The 13,341-nt window shown below is 42.4% G+C and overlaps 1 protein-coding gene across 1 annotated transcript in view; it reads left to right on the forward strand.

Annotated features, from left to right (window-relative positions):
* The window catches only part of cacna1ha (calcium channel, voltage-dependent, T type, alpha 1H subunit a), a 113,897-nt gene extending 100,556 nt beyond the window's left edge, over positions 1 to 13,341 (forward strand). Inside the window, exons 30-38 of the mRNA XM_029437042.1 lie at positions 158 to 228; positions 1,560 to 1,638; positions 3,622 to 3,743; positions 5,102 to 5,260; positions 5,455 to 5,595; positions 5,831 to 6,005; positions 7,536 to 7,693; positions 7,796 to 7,967; positions 8,011 to 13,341. Coding sequence (XP_029292902.1) covers positions 158 to 228; positions 1,560 to 1,638; positions 3,622 to 3,743; positions 5,102 to 5,260; positions 5,455 to 5,595; positions 5,831 to 6,005; positions 7,536 to 7,693; positions 7,796 to 7,967; positions 8,011 to 9,197 — 2,264 coding nt within the window. The 3' untranslated portion in view covers positions 9,198 to 13,341. The remainder of the gene's footprint in view (positions 1 to 157; positions 229 to 1,559; positions 1,639 to 3,621; positions 3,744 to 5,101; positions 5,261 to 5,454; positions 5,596 to 5,830; positions 6,006 to 7,535; positions 7,694 to 7,795; positions 7,968 to 8,010) is intronic.

Below are 13,341 nucleotides of genomic sequence, written 5' to 3' on the forward strand. Positions count from 1 at the left end.
GATGTTGTGAAGCACTTTTTTATAACCAAACGTTTATTGTTTTTTCTTGTCAATTAACAGTATTATGTCACAGATGCCTCGTGGCTTGTACACATAAACACAGCACTGAGTGGTGTGTCAGCTGGCTGTTTAAGACTTCTCCTGTGTGTCTCTGCAGTGCTGAAACTTCTGAAGATGGCCACAGGGATGCGATCTCTGCTGGATACCGTCATGCAAGCGCTGCCGCAGGTAAACTCTGCGGGGTCTCGAACACAAAAGAGTTTCGTTTTTTGGTTTATTCATGATCTTTTATTTATTTTTATATGAATACAGGGTAAATATGAAGGTTTTGTTCGGAATTGAGAGCTCTCTGAAAGATTGATGCTTTCTGATCAATATTTAACTCGGGTCATATCTATGCACATAAAAGGAATTCTGACCTTAAAAATATTCTTTACGGTCCCTCTCCTTCCTCTCTACAGCAGAACTGTCCACTCCATGATAATAAATGCCAAACGCATCACTTGGGATATAGTCATTTGCCGCAATCATAAAAACTCACAGGAAACGAAGTACCATTATTGAGCATTGTCTTTTGGGGTCAAATGTGTTAATGCACAATGAATGATTCAAAGAGATGGTCTTTCAGCATTCCTTTAAAATGCAGAGTCAGACTGTGCAGCCGACTTCCTCTCTGATGTTACTCGCTGTGCTTTTCCTGTCAACACGATCCTTTGAAAGGATGTCACCGGATGTTGTGGGAGTATCTCAGGTCTCTCCCTCCTGCTGCCTGGCACAGTTCTTAGAGGCAAAGAGCAGCTGCACCAAAGATTATGATGCACATGCAGTGACAGACTCCATTGTTCTGCTATTTTCCAAATGTCGAGTGTACAGATATAAACATTAGGGCACAGAGTATATGTGATAACATGATGGGAACTTTCTGACGGTATGATGCAGGCGCAGGGAGGTGCATAAAGTTCACAGGCTTTGTCCAACAATCTTAAGTGTACTAAGTAGAAAACTGCTGTCAATAGTTTAGCTATTAGACTTTGATAGAAGATGTCAAAGCTTTATGCGATTCCCTACTGGCAAAAACACAAAACATGTGTTAATATTAAGAGTGTGTTTCATCATGTTGTATTCAGGCTTATAGGCAGTTTATGTAGTCATCCTGCGTGGACATGAAGTAGCATGTAAATACAGGTTTTTAGTACAAAGCAAACATTTATGGAAAAGATTCCATCGCCTGTTTTCTCTACTTTGGGAAGCACAACGCTTTGAATATATCTATCATGGAGCAAATAATAAAATAATGTACAATCACAAGTTTAAATAGTAGCAAAGTCAATGTCAACGTGCAAAATAATGTGTGTCAGGCTGATATTTACAGTAAATCTCTAACAGAAAACGTTCACTACAAAGGCATTTCTGTAAAAATGTTATTTCCAGTCATAATGCACGGTTAGATTAGTGTCATATGGAACAAATACAATGAAATAAATCCTGATGTCTTCTATTCCCCGCAGCTTTAAACAAGCAGTATCTACACTGGTGTCTAACATGCGTATTGCTTCCAGGTGGGAAATCTCGGTCTCCTCTTCATGCTGCTCTTCTTCATCTACGCTGCGCTGGGAGTGGAGCTCTTTGGCAAACTGGGTCAGTCACACTACTGGCAAAAAAAACACTTACTCACATACACCAGGGTCTTGAAGATGAGAAGGTTTTTGAATCCAGTAACACTACCACAGTCACGACTTACAGCAGATTTCCCCGCCTGTCTCTGTCAAATCTCTACCCCCCATCTGTCTCCCCGTTTCTCTTTCTCTCCACCGCTCTCACATCAGAGACGTGTTTCGAACAGGAAAAGATCAACATTTACATGATCACTTTTATTTACATATTCATCAACAGCTCCATCTAACCCATTTTCTCTGAGAGCTCAAGAGGATTAGTGAAAAGGCATCTTGGAGGGAAAAAAATAAAAACAACTTGGTGAAGAAGAGGTTGCTGTGAAATGTTATTATGCTCCCGTTTGACATGCTGGGAAAACTGCTCAGATCTTTGCTTTTGACTTTCTGACAGAAGCTTTTAGATGTGCCGAACGCCATCTTCTCCCAATCTGTGCCTCACTTTAAATCTTGTTTTTGGTACAAGCTTGTAGAGAAGTTACGTGGATAATATTTCAGCACAGCTTGTTCAGGATCAGGAAACTATTACTCCACACCATACGCAACATCATATTGTGTTGAACCGTTTTTTGCACACTCATCATTTCAAGTTACAGGATGTTCTTCTCATCTTAGACGTTTTCTCTCACGCCTCAAGAGGTTTTCTGGGAGTTCGCAATGATGACCTGTTGCGTTTTTGTTTTACCAACATTGAAAACAAATGTCTGCCTTTTTTGTATTTCCCATGAAACATTTGCAATAACTGTTTCCATCAGAGGCCTGCGATCGTGTGTAAGCTGACAGTGAATACAAAGCAAGAAGCTATAACTTGTGACGTCCTCCAATGTTTGTGCTTTTTAAAGGCTTAGGATGAATGAACACTTGAGGATTGTTGTAATGTTTGATCCTGCTTCTGCTCCACACAGTGCTGTGAATTATATCTGGCTTAATTAGCTCTTGAAATCTTTCTGCTCTCAGACAGAAACAAAGACATTGTAAGATCTGAAATTCCTCTGGGAGACCTAAGGCTTGGACGACACTGTTTGAGTTTGAGTCTCTCACTCTGACTGTGGTGTCTGCAGAAGGCTGAACAGATAAGAGAAGGTCAGAGGCAAGGGAAATATGAGAGTGGATGGAATGAGGGTTTGAATGTTAATACTCTCAACTTTGGATTCAAACTTAATTGCCAATAGCTTGTATTAAATAGATTTCAATTTGAATCTAAATCAAATTACGGATCTCTTAAAACTTTATGGCCAGATAAATCTCCATTTCCACCTCCACCCTCTTGCCACTGGACCATGACTCAGACTTGGGGAGAATAAGTTATGTCTGCCTGCTGTAGGAACGGCTGATAACAGATACACTTCTAGTTTTATATTCAAATACTCATCCATACTGGTTTTTATTTTGTGTCACCTAGTTTAAACTGTCCCATTGTCTTGTTGATCATGCTACTGTTTACTGTGCATGATAAGAGCTTCACGACTAGCGTCTGATTCCATTTATTGTTGCCGTGTTCAGTTCGTCTCAGCTGCACACCTCTCACTTTTCTCCTTGTGGTTGATCCTTAGAATAAGAAACAAGGTACATAATACTTTAAGGACTGTCTCGTGTCTCCAGCTTCCTGCTAATGTGACCTGGGGCTGGAAAACAAAGGAAGAGATCTTTCTGTGGCGGTTTTGATTCTGTAAAGAGGCTCCTGAGGGCTTTCTGTCAAATTGACCCTGAGAATGATGGAGACTTTGTTCTCCTCTCCTCTGCCATGTCCACAGGGACACACTGCTTAGCAGCTGTTTGTGTATTCAGTCATCACCGCTTTCATTGGACTAAAGCATTAGGATTTTCTAAATAGGGCACTGGCGTATATATGATCAGTTATGCTCACTTTTACTGTTATTTTGGCTTTATTGAACCACCATGTCTATAGTGTGTCGTAACTGACGTCCGTCCATGTTTGTGTGTTGATTAGAGTGCAATGAAAAAAACCCATGCGAGGGTCTGAGTCGTCACGCCACCTTTGAGAACTTTGGGATGGCCTTCCTCACACTGTTTCGAGTGTCCACTGGAGACAACTGGAATGGGATTATGAAAGTATGAACACACACACACACACACACACACACACACACACACACACACATTCATGATGACTAGATTATCCCATAACCACAGAGAGAGCAATGACCTCCAAAACCAATTATGAAATAATAAAGTGGCTTAGAGATGAGCAATGTCAACACTTTCACATCTTGAGTTTTACTTTATAAAAGAAAGTTATGCTGATATAATCATCTTTAACTGACTCAAATATTAATATATTTAAATCGACTAACTGACAAGAGCAATGTTGAGAATAACTTTTTCTACTCAGGCTAATAGTGTGAATATTATTATTGATATATTAGATCTTTCATGACCTAATGTTGTAAATGATGTGGATTTATATCATCTTCATGAATATATTATTATATTAGTACAATACAATCACAGCCCTTTTCATTTCCAGTAGAGGACAGTCACAACTCACAAATCAGTGGCAAAATAAATAAAAAGTCGTCTCCCAAAAACTTTCTTTTTACCTTTTTCCTTTTTTTACGCATTCATTTATATACTTATATGGTATATTGTTTTAAATATTGTCATATTTACTTATATAGAACAAGTACAATCCCCCTTACTCTGTTCAAAAATCCTCCGTAAAGCAGATTTACATACATGGCTGTCTTTTTGCACGGAATAACGAATATTTAACTATTTAGCTATTAATGTCAAAGAAGTGCACGCATTTGTTTTGATTTCATTCCAGAAGAAACTGGTCAATCTGTGGATGTACAGTAACAGTTCCTTAATGTCACATCCATGATCTGCCTGTTGACACTTGATACTGAAGAATCATTCTTAAGTGTAAACCAATGGGATATTTGGATAGGAGTGGTGCAGGGGACGGTGGTTCGACATAGTGTGGTTGGAGATGTATTTGCTTCTGCAGCATCATTAACGGCTAAAAGTTACAAATACACAATTTTAAAAAGTCTACATTTATATTTAAACTTTAGATTCAAGCTCCTGCACTACACAGAGTGAAGTGTTACAGCAGTTTACACCAGCAGATGTAGAAATGTGGGTAAAGGAAGAAACAGAGCAGCTGTAACTTCAACACGCGCTCTGCTGCCCTACATCACTCCGACTGTCCTTGTTTCTCCTTCAAGTCTTCCACATTTCTAATTGTCCTAATGTTCTCAATGAGGCTCTATATCAAACAGTTAAGAGTTCAAAGCTTTGTGAAATAGCTTCTAGTTTATTGGACAGACAGTTGTTCTTTGCATATCCATGTGTGTGTGCGTGTGTGTGTGTGTGTGTGTGTCTTTGTTTCACTCAGCACTCTCTCTCCCCCCTCCCCCCCCCCCTTCTCCCTCTCTCTTTCTGAATCTTCCCCTCTGTCTTTTAAGGACACGTTAAGGGAGTGTTTTCCACACGAACGCCATTGTCTCACCTACCTGCCTTTGATCTCTCCAATCTACTTTGTCACTTTTGTGCTCATGGCCCAGTTTGTGCTGGTCAATGTGGTGGTGGCTGTGTTGATGAAACATCTAGAGGAAAGCAACAAGGTACAGTAACTAGAAAGGCCGAGAAAGTGAACCAAATGCACACATGCGTATGTAGACACATCTGGTAAATATGTACAAGTGTGTACAAAGACTGACACACGTACGTTTGATAACGTTCACGTATTGGTTACTGTCTCATTACACTTTTGACACTTCTTTTGATGGTTTCAACGGTTAAACATTTACATTTGCAGGAGGCGAAAGAGGATGCAGAGATGGATGCAGAGATCGCCTTGGAGATGGCTATGGAGAGGCAACGCAAATTAAGCACAACCTCCAACAACAGTTCGGCGGGAGGAACTTATGTTGGGCCGTGTCCAAATTCACCTGGAGAGGTAGGAAGGACTTTACCTTTACTCTTGAGTCGGGAAGCTTGACCAACCCTGAAACTGGAAGTGTAGTTCGGCGTGTAATGGAGGAAAGTAGCATTGACTGCATGTGATATGTGTTTCTGAATACGTCCTTTCATTTAATGCATTCATTGTGAAACAATATGTGTTGCAATAGGCAGTATTTCTGCACACGGACACAGTCAGTGCTGGAATCTGTGGTCTCTGTCTCCCCCCGTAGGAGGAAGAGGAAGAGGTGCAGTACGTTGACCAGAACCTGCTGTCGTCAAGGAAGATGTCGGTATCCAGGATGCACTCTCTGCCTAACGACAGCTACATGTTCCGGCCCGTGCGGCCCGCCAGCGCCCCCTACCCTTTGGAGGAGGTAGAGCTCAGTCCCCAGCACCAGCATTCAGGTAACTTATATTTACAGAAGAAGAAGATTGACTTTATCTGTTTAGGATTGAAATATTAGACATGGAAGCAGAATGGAGTTTTGGTGCTTTATGTTTTCTTTATACAGACGCTGATGTTGTTCTAACAGACACAGATCATATTCAATACACTTCAAATGCTCTAAAGAACCTTTTACTCTGTTGTTGGCAATGTTCCTTAGTTTTCATGCTGTAGTTTCTGTAAAGATACACACTTATTTAACCACTTATTTAACCACCACTTATTTATCCACCAGGATTTGCATTTAACTTATTTAGCAACTTCCTAGTAAAAAGGTGAAACCTTTGACATACATTTGACAAACTACGTTGTGCTTTTAACAATAGTCAACAAAGATAACTCTCGTCCAAATGTACATCTTTACATCATCCTTTGTAAACTCAAACTTGATTATTCAGTTCAATGGGAAATACACACCGCTTTCATATTACCTGACATTCGTGGTGCTTTTCTTTACCGGTTCCTGCAAAACAAGACTCAGGGCAAACAAGAAGCAGTATAAACATGCTGAGAACATTACCCAAAGCACTGACAAGCACTGTTTTATCTACAGTCAGATTCTAATGGCATGTTGTGGCCAGGCTGTGGACAGACCCTGCTCTGTCCCAAGGTACTAACTGTAGTGGATGAGCTGATACAATGTGAATCTCTGCACCCTTCACACAGGCTCATCTGCTCAGCTGTGGAATGGCTGAACACTCGACGAGAATGACGGGTTAACTTAACGGCCAAGCTGCAAAACTATACAAAAAAATGTAATCATCACACCTGTGGTGCTTAGTCGATTGTTCGCTTTTTTTAGCATCAAAATTTGGTAGATTTATAATCAAGTGGCTCTACAGCTTGGCCTGAAAGTACCATCTGAAAATGAACTTGTTTGAGATCTAACTCTTACTTTGCTGCAATGTTTTTAACCTGTTATTACATCTGAACTCACAGGTGCACTGGACCTGTGTGTGCAGAAATGCCTAAGACCCTGGTTACATAATCTCACAGCAGTTATTGATCACAGATTGAATTGATGATGCCTTTGCAATCACACATGGCAAGTCCTATTTGATGGCACTATCTTAAAAACACATGGAGCTGTTGGTGTAACCAGGATCTAATGCAGAATATTAAATCCAGAAAATATGACTCTATCCCTGAAAATCAGCTCAGTGCTGCTACTTTACTGATAACGTTTCTGTTTGGATGAGCAACGTACTGCTTGTGCTGATGATTCTTCATTCAGAAAACACTTTATTTTGACAGCAGATTTGAAGCAATTGTAAATGAGTTAAAACAAAAAACATTTATATATTTGATCTTCTTCTTGCTCAAATCCAAATATTCTATCAAAATAAAGTATTAGACTTTTTTAAATATTCGCTCAAATAAAAAGAATTGTCTCAAACTATGTGTTTGTACATGCATGTGTTTGCATTGAGAGTGTGTACGTGTGACTGTATCATGCGTATGATTCAAACTCTTTACATTTGTACCTTCAGGCTCAGTGACGTCGGTCCACTCCCAGCCATGTGAAAGTCGCGCGCTTCTGCAGGTACCGGACGTTTCCCCGGTTCACCCTCGCTCACCTCCCACCCTCACCCTGCCCCGTATCGCCCCGCCCACTCCCATCCCGTCCCCACGAGCCCTGCACAGACAGGTAGGACATTTCAGCTGCCTTCATACATTCACATATTACAATGTTAACGTCCATAAAGTTTTATTAATGAAGTGTCATGGTGGCGTGTTTTTTATGTTGCAGGTCGCAGTTAATGGGGATTCTGTGGAGTCCCAGAGTTATGAGCAACAGGAGAGGCCCAACCCTGTCCGTCTGCCTCCCCTCTCCCCTTCTCCCCTCTCTGCTCATGCTTCCTCCCCGTCTCCCCTGCCTCCTCCTCCTCCCTCCTCCCCCTCAGCCCTCTCTCTCCCACCCTGCTCCCCCTCTGCCTTACCACTGCCTCCTCCCTCTCCTCTGCATTCCTCTGCTGTCCTCCCCCTCTCCCCTCCCTCCTCTGCCATCTTCCCCCCCGCTTCTTCTCCCTCCACCTCCATCCCCCCGTCTCCCCTTGCGCCCTCCCAGCCTACGGAGACCTAGACCGCCCTCTCCTGTCTCCCTCTGCGACCCGGCAGACGAGGAGGTGTATCACATCACCAGCTCAGCCTGCCACAGATGGAGAGACGAGGAGGGAGGAGACCGCAGCCACTCCCTCTCCCCATACACCGCCTCCTCCTCCTCCCCTCCGCCTCCCCCGCTACCGCCTTCCTCATCAAGGAGCGCGCTCAGCCTGCTTGGGGCGGGACTGACGGACCGTGACTTCAAGAAAGGTTTAAGCGTTGACAACCAGGCCTTCCTGGACGAGCCGCCGTCATTGTCTGCTGGTTACGCTGACGACCATCGGCGGCACTCTATTGAGGTCTGCCTCCCACAGGCTGTCATCACCCGTGATGACCAACACTTTACACGCGAGGCACACCGGTCAGAAAAAGGTGGTCAGGTATTTCCTGTGAGGGTGCAGTCGGTCGGGGGCGGTCACAGAAAGAAGAAGATGAGTCCTCCTTGTATATCCATCCACCCGCCCTCAGAGAGGGAACACCCCCAAATGGCCTCACCCACAAAAATGTCTGACTGCAGCATGTTGCTGAGACGCAGGACGCCGTCCTACGACTTGTCCCCTCACACACATGCCAACATGCAAGACGCCTCTGCAGATTCACTGACGCGCACACAGATGCACTCCCCGATGCACACGTCTCTCACACCCATAAACGTACCGCTGCAAGCACACTCACCAACACACACACTTACACTCTCGCGGGCATCTACTCCGACACACACTCAGGCATACACTCCGCCACACCCATCCACACCTACACTTCCACACATCCCGATCAGCCCGAACATCTTCATCCAGCCTCATGCACCTCTCGTCCCGATGCCTTTCTCACAGACGCACTCCCTCTCCCCTTCTGCGAGGCACTCCTCCCTCACAGGGGACTACATCCCCCTCCCCCAGTTCACCTTCGATCAACCACAGTCTAGATACATGAGCGGCCTGTCGGCCGGCCTATCAGACACGGATACGGCCACCTGCTCTTCCCCTTTCGACAACAGACTGGGAAGCGGTGCAGGATTCAGTGCAAAGAACCGGAGGACCGCCCAATGAACAACGGGCATTGCCTGCAGGAAGTGAATTAATTGGTCCTACATCTCTGAACCTTGGGTGACCTCAGCAGAGATTGGTACACGGGAGAAAATGAGAGAAAGAAGTTTACTGGGAGAGGAATTTCTTTTTTTTGTCTTGATGAATACTGAAAACACATGAATTATTCTTTCCAGAGAGACGCTGGTACAGTCCCATCCTAGAATAATGAACAGTGGATACATTTTCCTGAACGCAGCTTGAAGGACAGCAGATCCACTGAGGCTGTACCAGTCAAACATTACCCACTGTACATGGTGTGTTTGGGACTAATACTAATAACACACCAGGACTAAAGCCACCTAACTCCGTAGCCAAAGTTTTTATTTGACACACTGTCCCCACCCACGCGAGCCAATCAGGAAGCAGCGTCTGGCTGACAACCTCTGACATTTTACAGGAAGCGGTTAGTGAAATGCGAGCGTGGGGGGGAATTGTGGGATATGCAACTTCAGGTTTTCTACAGAAGTTCTGCTTGCCCCTCCTCTGCTCCTCGATCACATTGATCAGAGCAGTGTGTGTGTGTGTGTGTGTGTGTGTGTGTGTGTGTGTGTGTTTTTGTGTGTGTGTGAGCGTTTTCCTATATGCGAGTATTGTCAAATCCGTTGTCATGGAAGTCGGCCATGTTATTCTTACGCCTGCAACGACAGAGAGGGGAAGCAGGGCAGAGCTGTAGTGTATGTTTATTTGTGTATCTGTGCAGTGTAAATAAAGGAAAATACTGTATTTGGTGAGATTAAAAATAGCTCTATCCATATGCACATATTTTTATAGAGATCTAAAATGTTTTTTGCACACAAATTTGAATTTCAAGTTGCTTGTTTTTCCTCTGTTGTCCTCTTGTGAATGTATGTTTCTTTTCAAAAACCGGAGAGAGCAGTGAAGGAGATCAACCCTCCTTCTCATCAGGCTAGCTGAGGTCGAGGAGTCGGATTTTATTTTTCTATTTTTGAAAAAGAGAAAGAAGAGAACAGGGGTGTGATGTGTTTCTGTAGCTTTGTCCCAGGTGTTATGTATTTGGTGTCTAAATAACAGTCTTAGGAAGCGGGCTCAGTGATGCAGGCCAAATTCATTTGAAGGTGTTTTTTCTACATTGCACAGAGTACAGTTTATCATTTTGTGTACATGTGTTGAGACTACTGGCTAAACTTGCGTGCTGTCTCTCCACACATTCAGATCTAAATGTGGCTATTATTCCAAAAAATAAATCCAAATCCAGTAGTGAATTAAATTATACTGCATTTTAATGCAACACCAAAAAAAACAAACTGCTGCACTTCAATGAATTTATTTATTTGTCCAGGTAAAATATAAAACTTGCAGATAGCTAAATATCTCTGTGAGCTGAAGTGGGAAAATATACAGTATGAAAAATCTCTGAGCCCCCCTTCTGCAGATGTGTTCAAGCTGGATCAGCTCCGACACCAGTGTTTCTGTACATCTAAAGACAACCAAACTAACTAACTTACTAAATATGTGTAGCCAGAGTGCAATAATAATAATATATACCTGTGGAGAATATAGTAACATCCACACTACATAAAACAACCACACTCTTGTGTTAGTACATACTGTAGAACTACTATATATGATATAAACCCATTTTTATATGATCATCGAGAGTATTTATAGCTCTAGTGTTACTGTAGGAACTTACCCCCTGGGTGAGGCTGTAAGCAGTGTTAGCTACTGTAGCTTTCTCTAAAAGATCCGGGTCCCCCCCCCCCCGCTGATGGTGTTTCTGTAAACAGAAGAGTGACGTGCATCTCTGCTGAGGACTCAATAACCCATTTAGCTCCTCTCAATTTTATTTTCCCTTCCTGACCACCACATTAGATCAGCATAACACGACACACCATATGTGTTACCTACATATCACTTCTGTTAAAAAGTAACCTTGATTCAATCATGCAACCCCAAAGGTGTGAATGACGAGCATCTTCCTTCCAGTGAGCGAATGTTTTCTTACCGAGCCATACCTTTTATTCCGACACAGCACAATATGTATTTAATTCTATTTTGTGTGTCTGGTTAGGCACAGGTACACAAGAAAGAAGCATGTTTGTATTAACTATTTATGTACTACTGATTACTCTTTTAAAGGCAGCTGGCTGGGTCGGCGTCTTCATTTCTTTTGATCAGCATGTAAGATGCACAACTCCTCAGTAATCTGAGTGAAAAGTGCTTTGATGCTGCACCATGATCACCACACGCCCAGTATTTCATATACTAAAATTGTATTCATCTTGATATGTACTGGCAACCAAATTCAAAGTGTTTTTCATTTATTAACTGAGTGACAAAGAGTCTCTGGAGGTCGGTAAAAACTCTGAAATAGCATTAAACCACATGACGCTTTGGACTTTTTTGAATAACGAAAATTGAAAACATTTTTACAGAGGATTTTTATGTACATTTTTCAGATGCAAAATTGGCAATTCATCACGCTGAAACTAGCATTAAAAGCCTTTAAGGGTTTACCGACACCTGCAGAAACCCTTAACAACAATGAGGTCAAATTATCATCAGATTATCATCAGATTATAATTCTCCTTCAACACTCTTATCACCTTTAAATCTCCCAAGCAGTATGCATGTAGAGGGAAAAATAGAGAGATAAAACATAAGGCTAAAAGAAAAGAGAAACTATTGTATGTTAGCTTCAGTTTGCCATAGGTCAACTCCTTTTGACATGTGTGCACGACAGCGCAGCCGCTTGCTTGGTTGTCATCCATCCAAATTGAGATAAAGGTTGGCATGTTGCAAAAGGCAAGGACGATGGAATCACAATTTGAAAATGTTGCTGCTTGTGAACGCAGCTTTCGATAGCGCTCTTCTTCCAGTTGTGACATGCAGATGGATTCTGAGATGTTGTCCTCCCTCCTGTACATGACACAGTTGGTCGTCCCCTGGTTTAAAAATGATTTGAATACAGTATGTGCTTGAACATCACTGTTATGTGCGTAACTGCTTTGTCCTGTTTTATGTCCTCTTCCTGCACAGATTGTCAGCAATGGGAGTTTTTAAGGAGTCTGAAGACGGCCTCTTTCTGTCCCACTCTTATTTGACTTAGTGCAGACAACCCCGATCTACAGCAAATCGCCATATTAATCGACACAGTTTGGTAGAGTGACTGCATAATTGTTCTTTACAGATCTTTGGATCTCAGTATTTAAATCCTGTTTTTTGAGGAAACAGTTTTGACTATTGCATGTTCTTATTTAAGAAAAAAAATCTTTTGGGAAAGAATTATCTGGATGTTTTAGACATTTTGATATTTGCATTTTCAGATGTTTCCATTTGTAGATTGACTACCTAATTGCACTGGGCTCTGACTAATTGGTATCTGATAAAATACTGATTAAATGACCATATTCTTTATTGTCCAATGCAATACTAGGTGGTTATTTACTGTATGAGGACAGAGCTTGTCTTTATACAGTTTTATAGAGAGACATGGAAACCTAGCTGGTTCAATTTTGTTCAGAACCGACGTTATTTAATGTTGAGGTGATAACTTTTTTCACTTTTTCTTCCTGATACTCGAAACATGCTAGAACTCTGGTGATGGTGAAACTAATTAACTGATGTATATTTTATGTAGGAGTAGCCTCAGCCCTGATGCTCTGTAACGGACAGTTAAGGATAGTGATAAGTCGTGCTCTCTGGGTTGACACTGAGCTGGTCCGGCCTCTCACTGAAGCCCCGATCACGCTCCCGTCGCCATGACACCAGACTCCCGAAAGTTCAAACTGTGATAGAACTTGACTTTGATGAATCAGAAGTGTTTTCTTTCTTTCTTTTTCTTTTTTACAATCCTTCAGTGATTGCCCCAGGCACCCCCACCCCCTAGACCCCCCAAGCCTTACAAGGTGGGGAGGAGGTGTGTTTTATCTGTCAGAGGAGAGCCAACGTGTCTGCAATAATAAGTTCTCCATTATTCCCTGTGACAGAGGGAGAAGGGAGGGGACAGGGGAGGTGTTTAAAGGCTCGACACTCAGTCGGACTCTCTACATTGTATCGTTGCTGATTATTGTGTGATGACCAACCGTTGTCCTGAAGGATGTTTCCCTGTCTATTAAAAAATACAAGATTTTTTTATTCCTGA

This window comes from Cottoperca gobio, chromosome 8 (genome assembly GCF_900634415.1).
Source record: "Cottoperca gobio chromosome 8, fCotGob3.1, whole genome shotgun sequence".
Classification (NCBI taxonomy): Eukaryota; Metazoa; Chordata; class Actinopteri; order Perciformes; family Bovichtidae; genus Cottoperca; species Cottoperca gobio.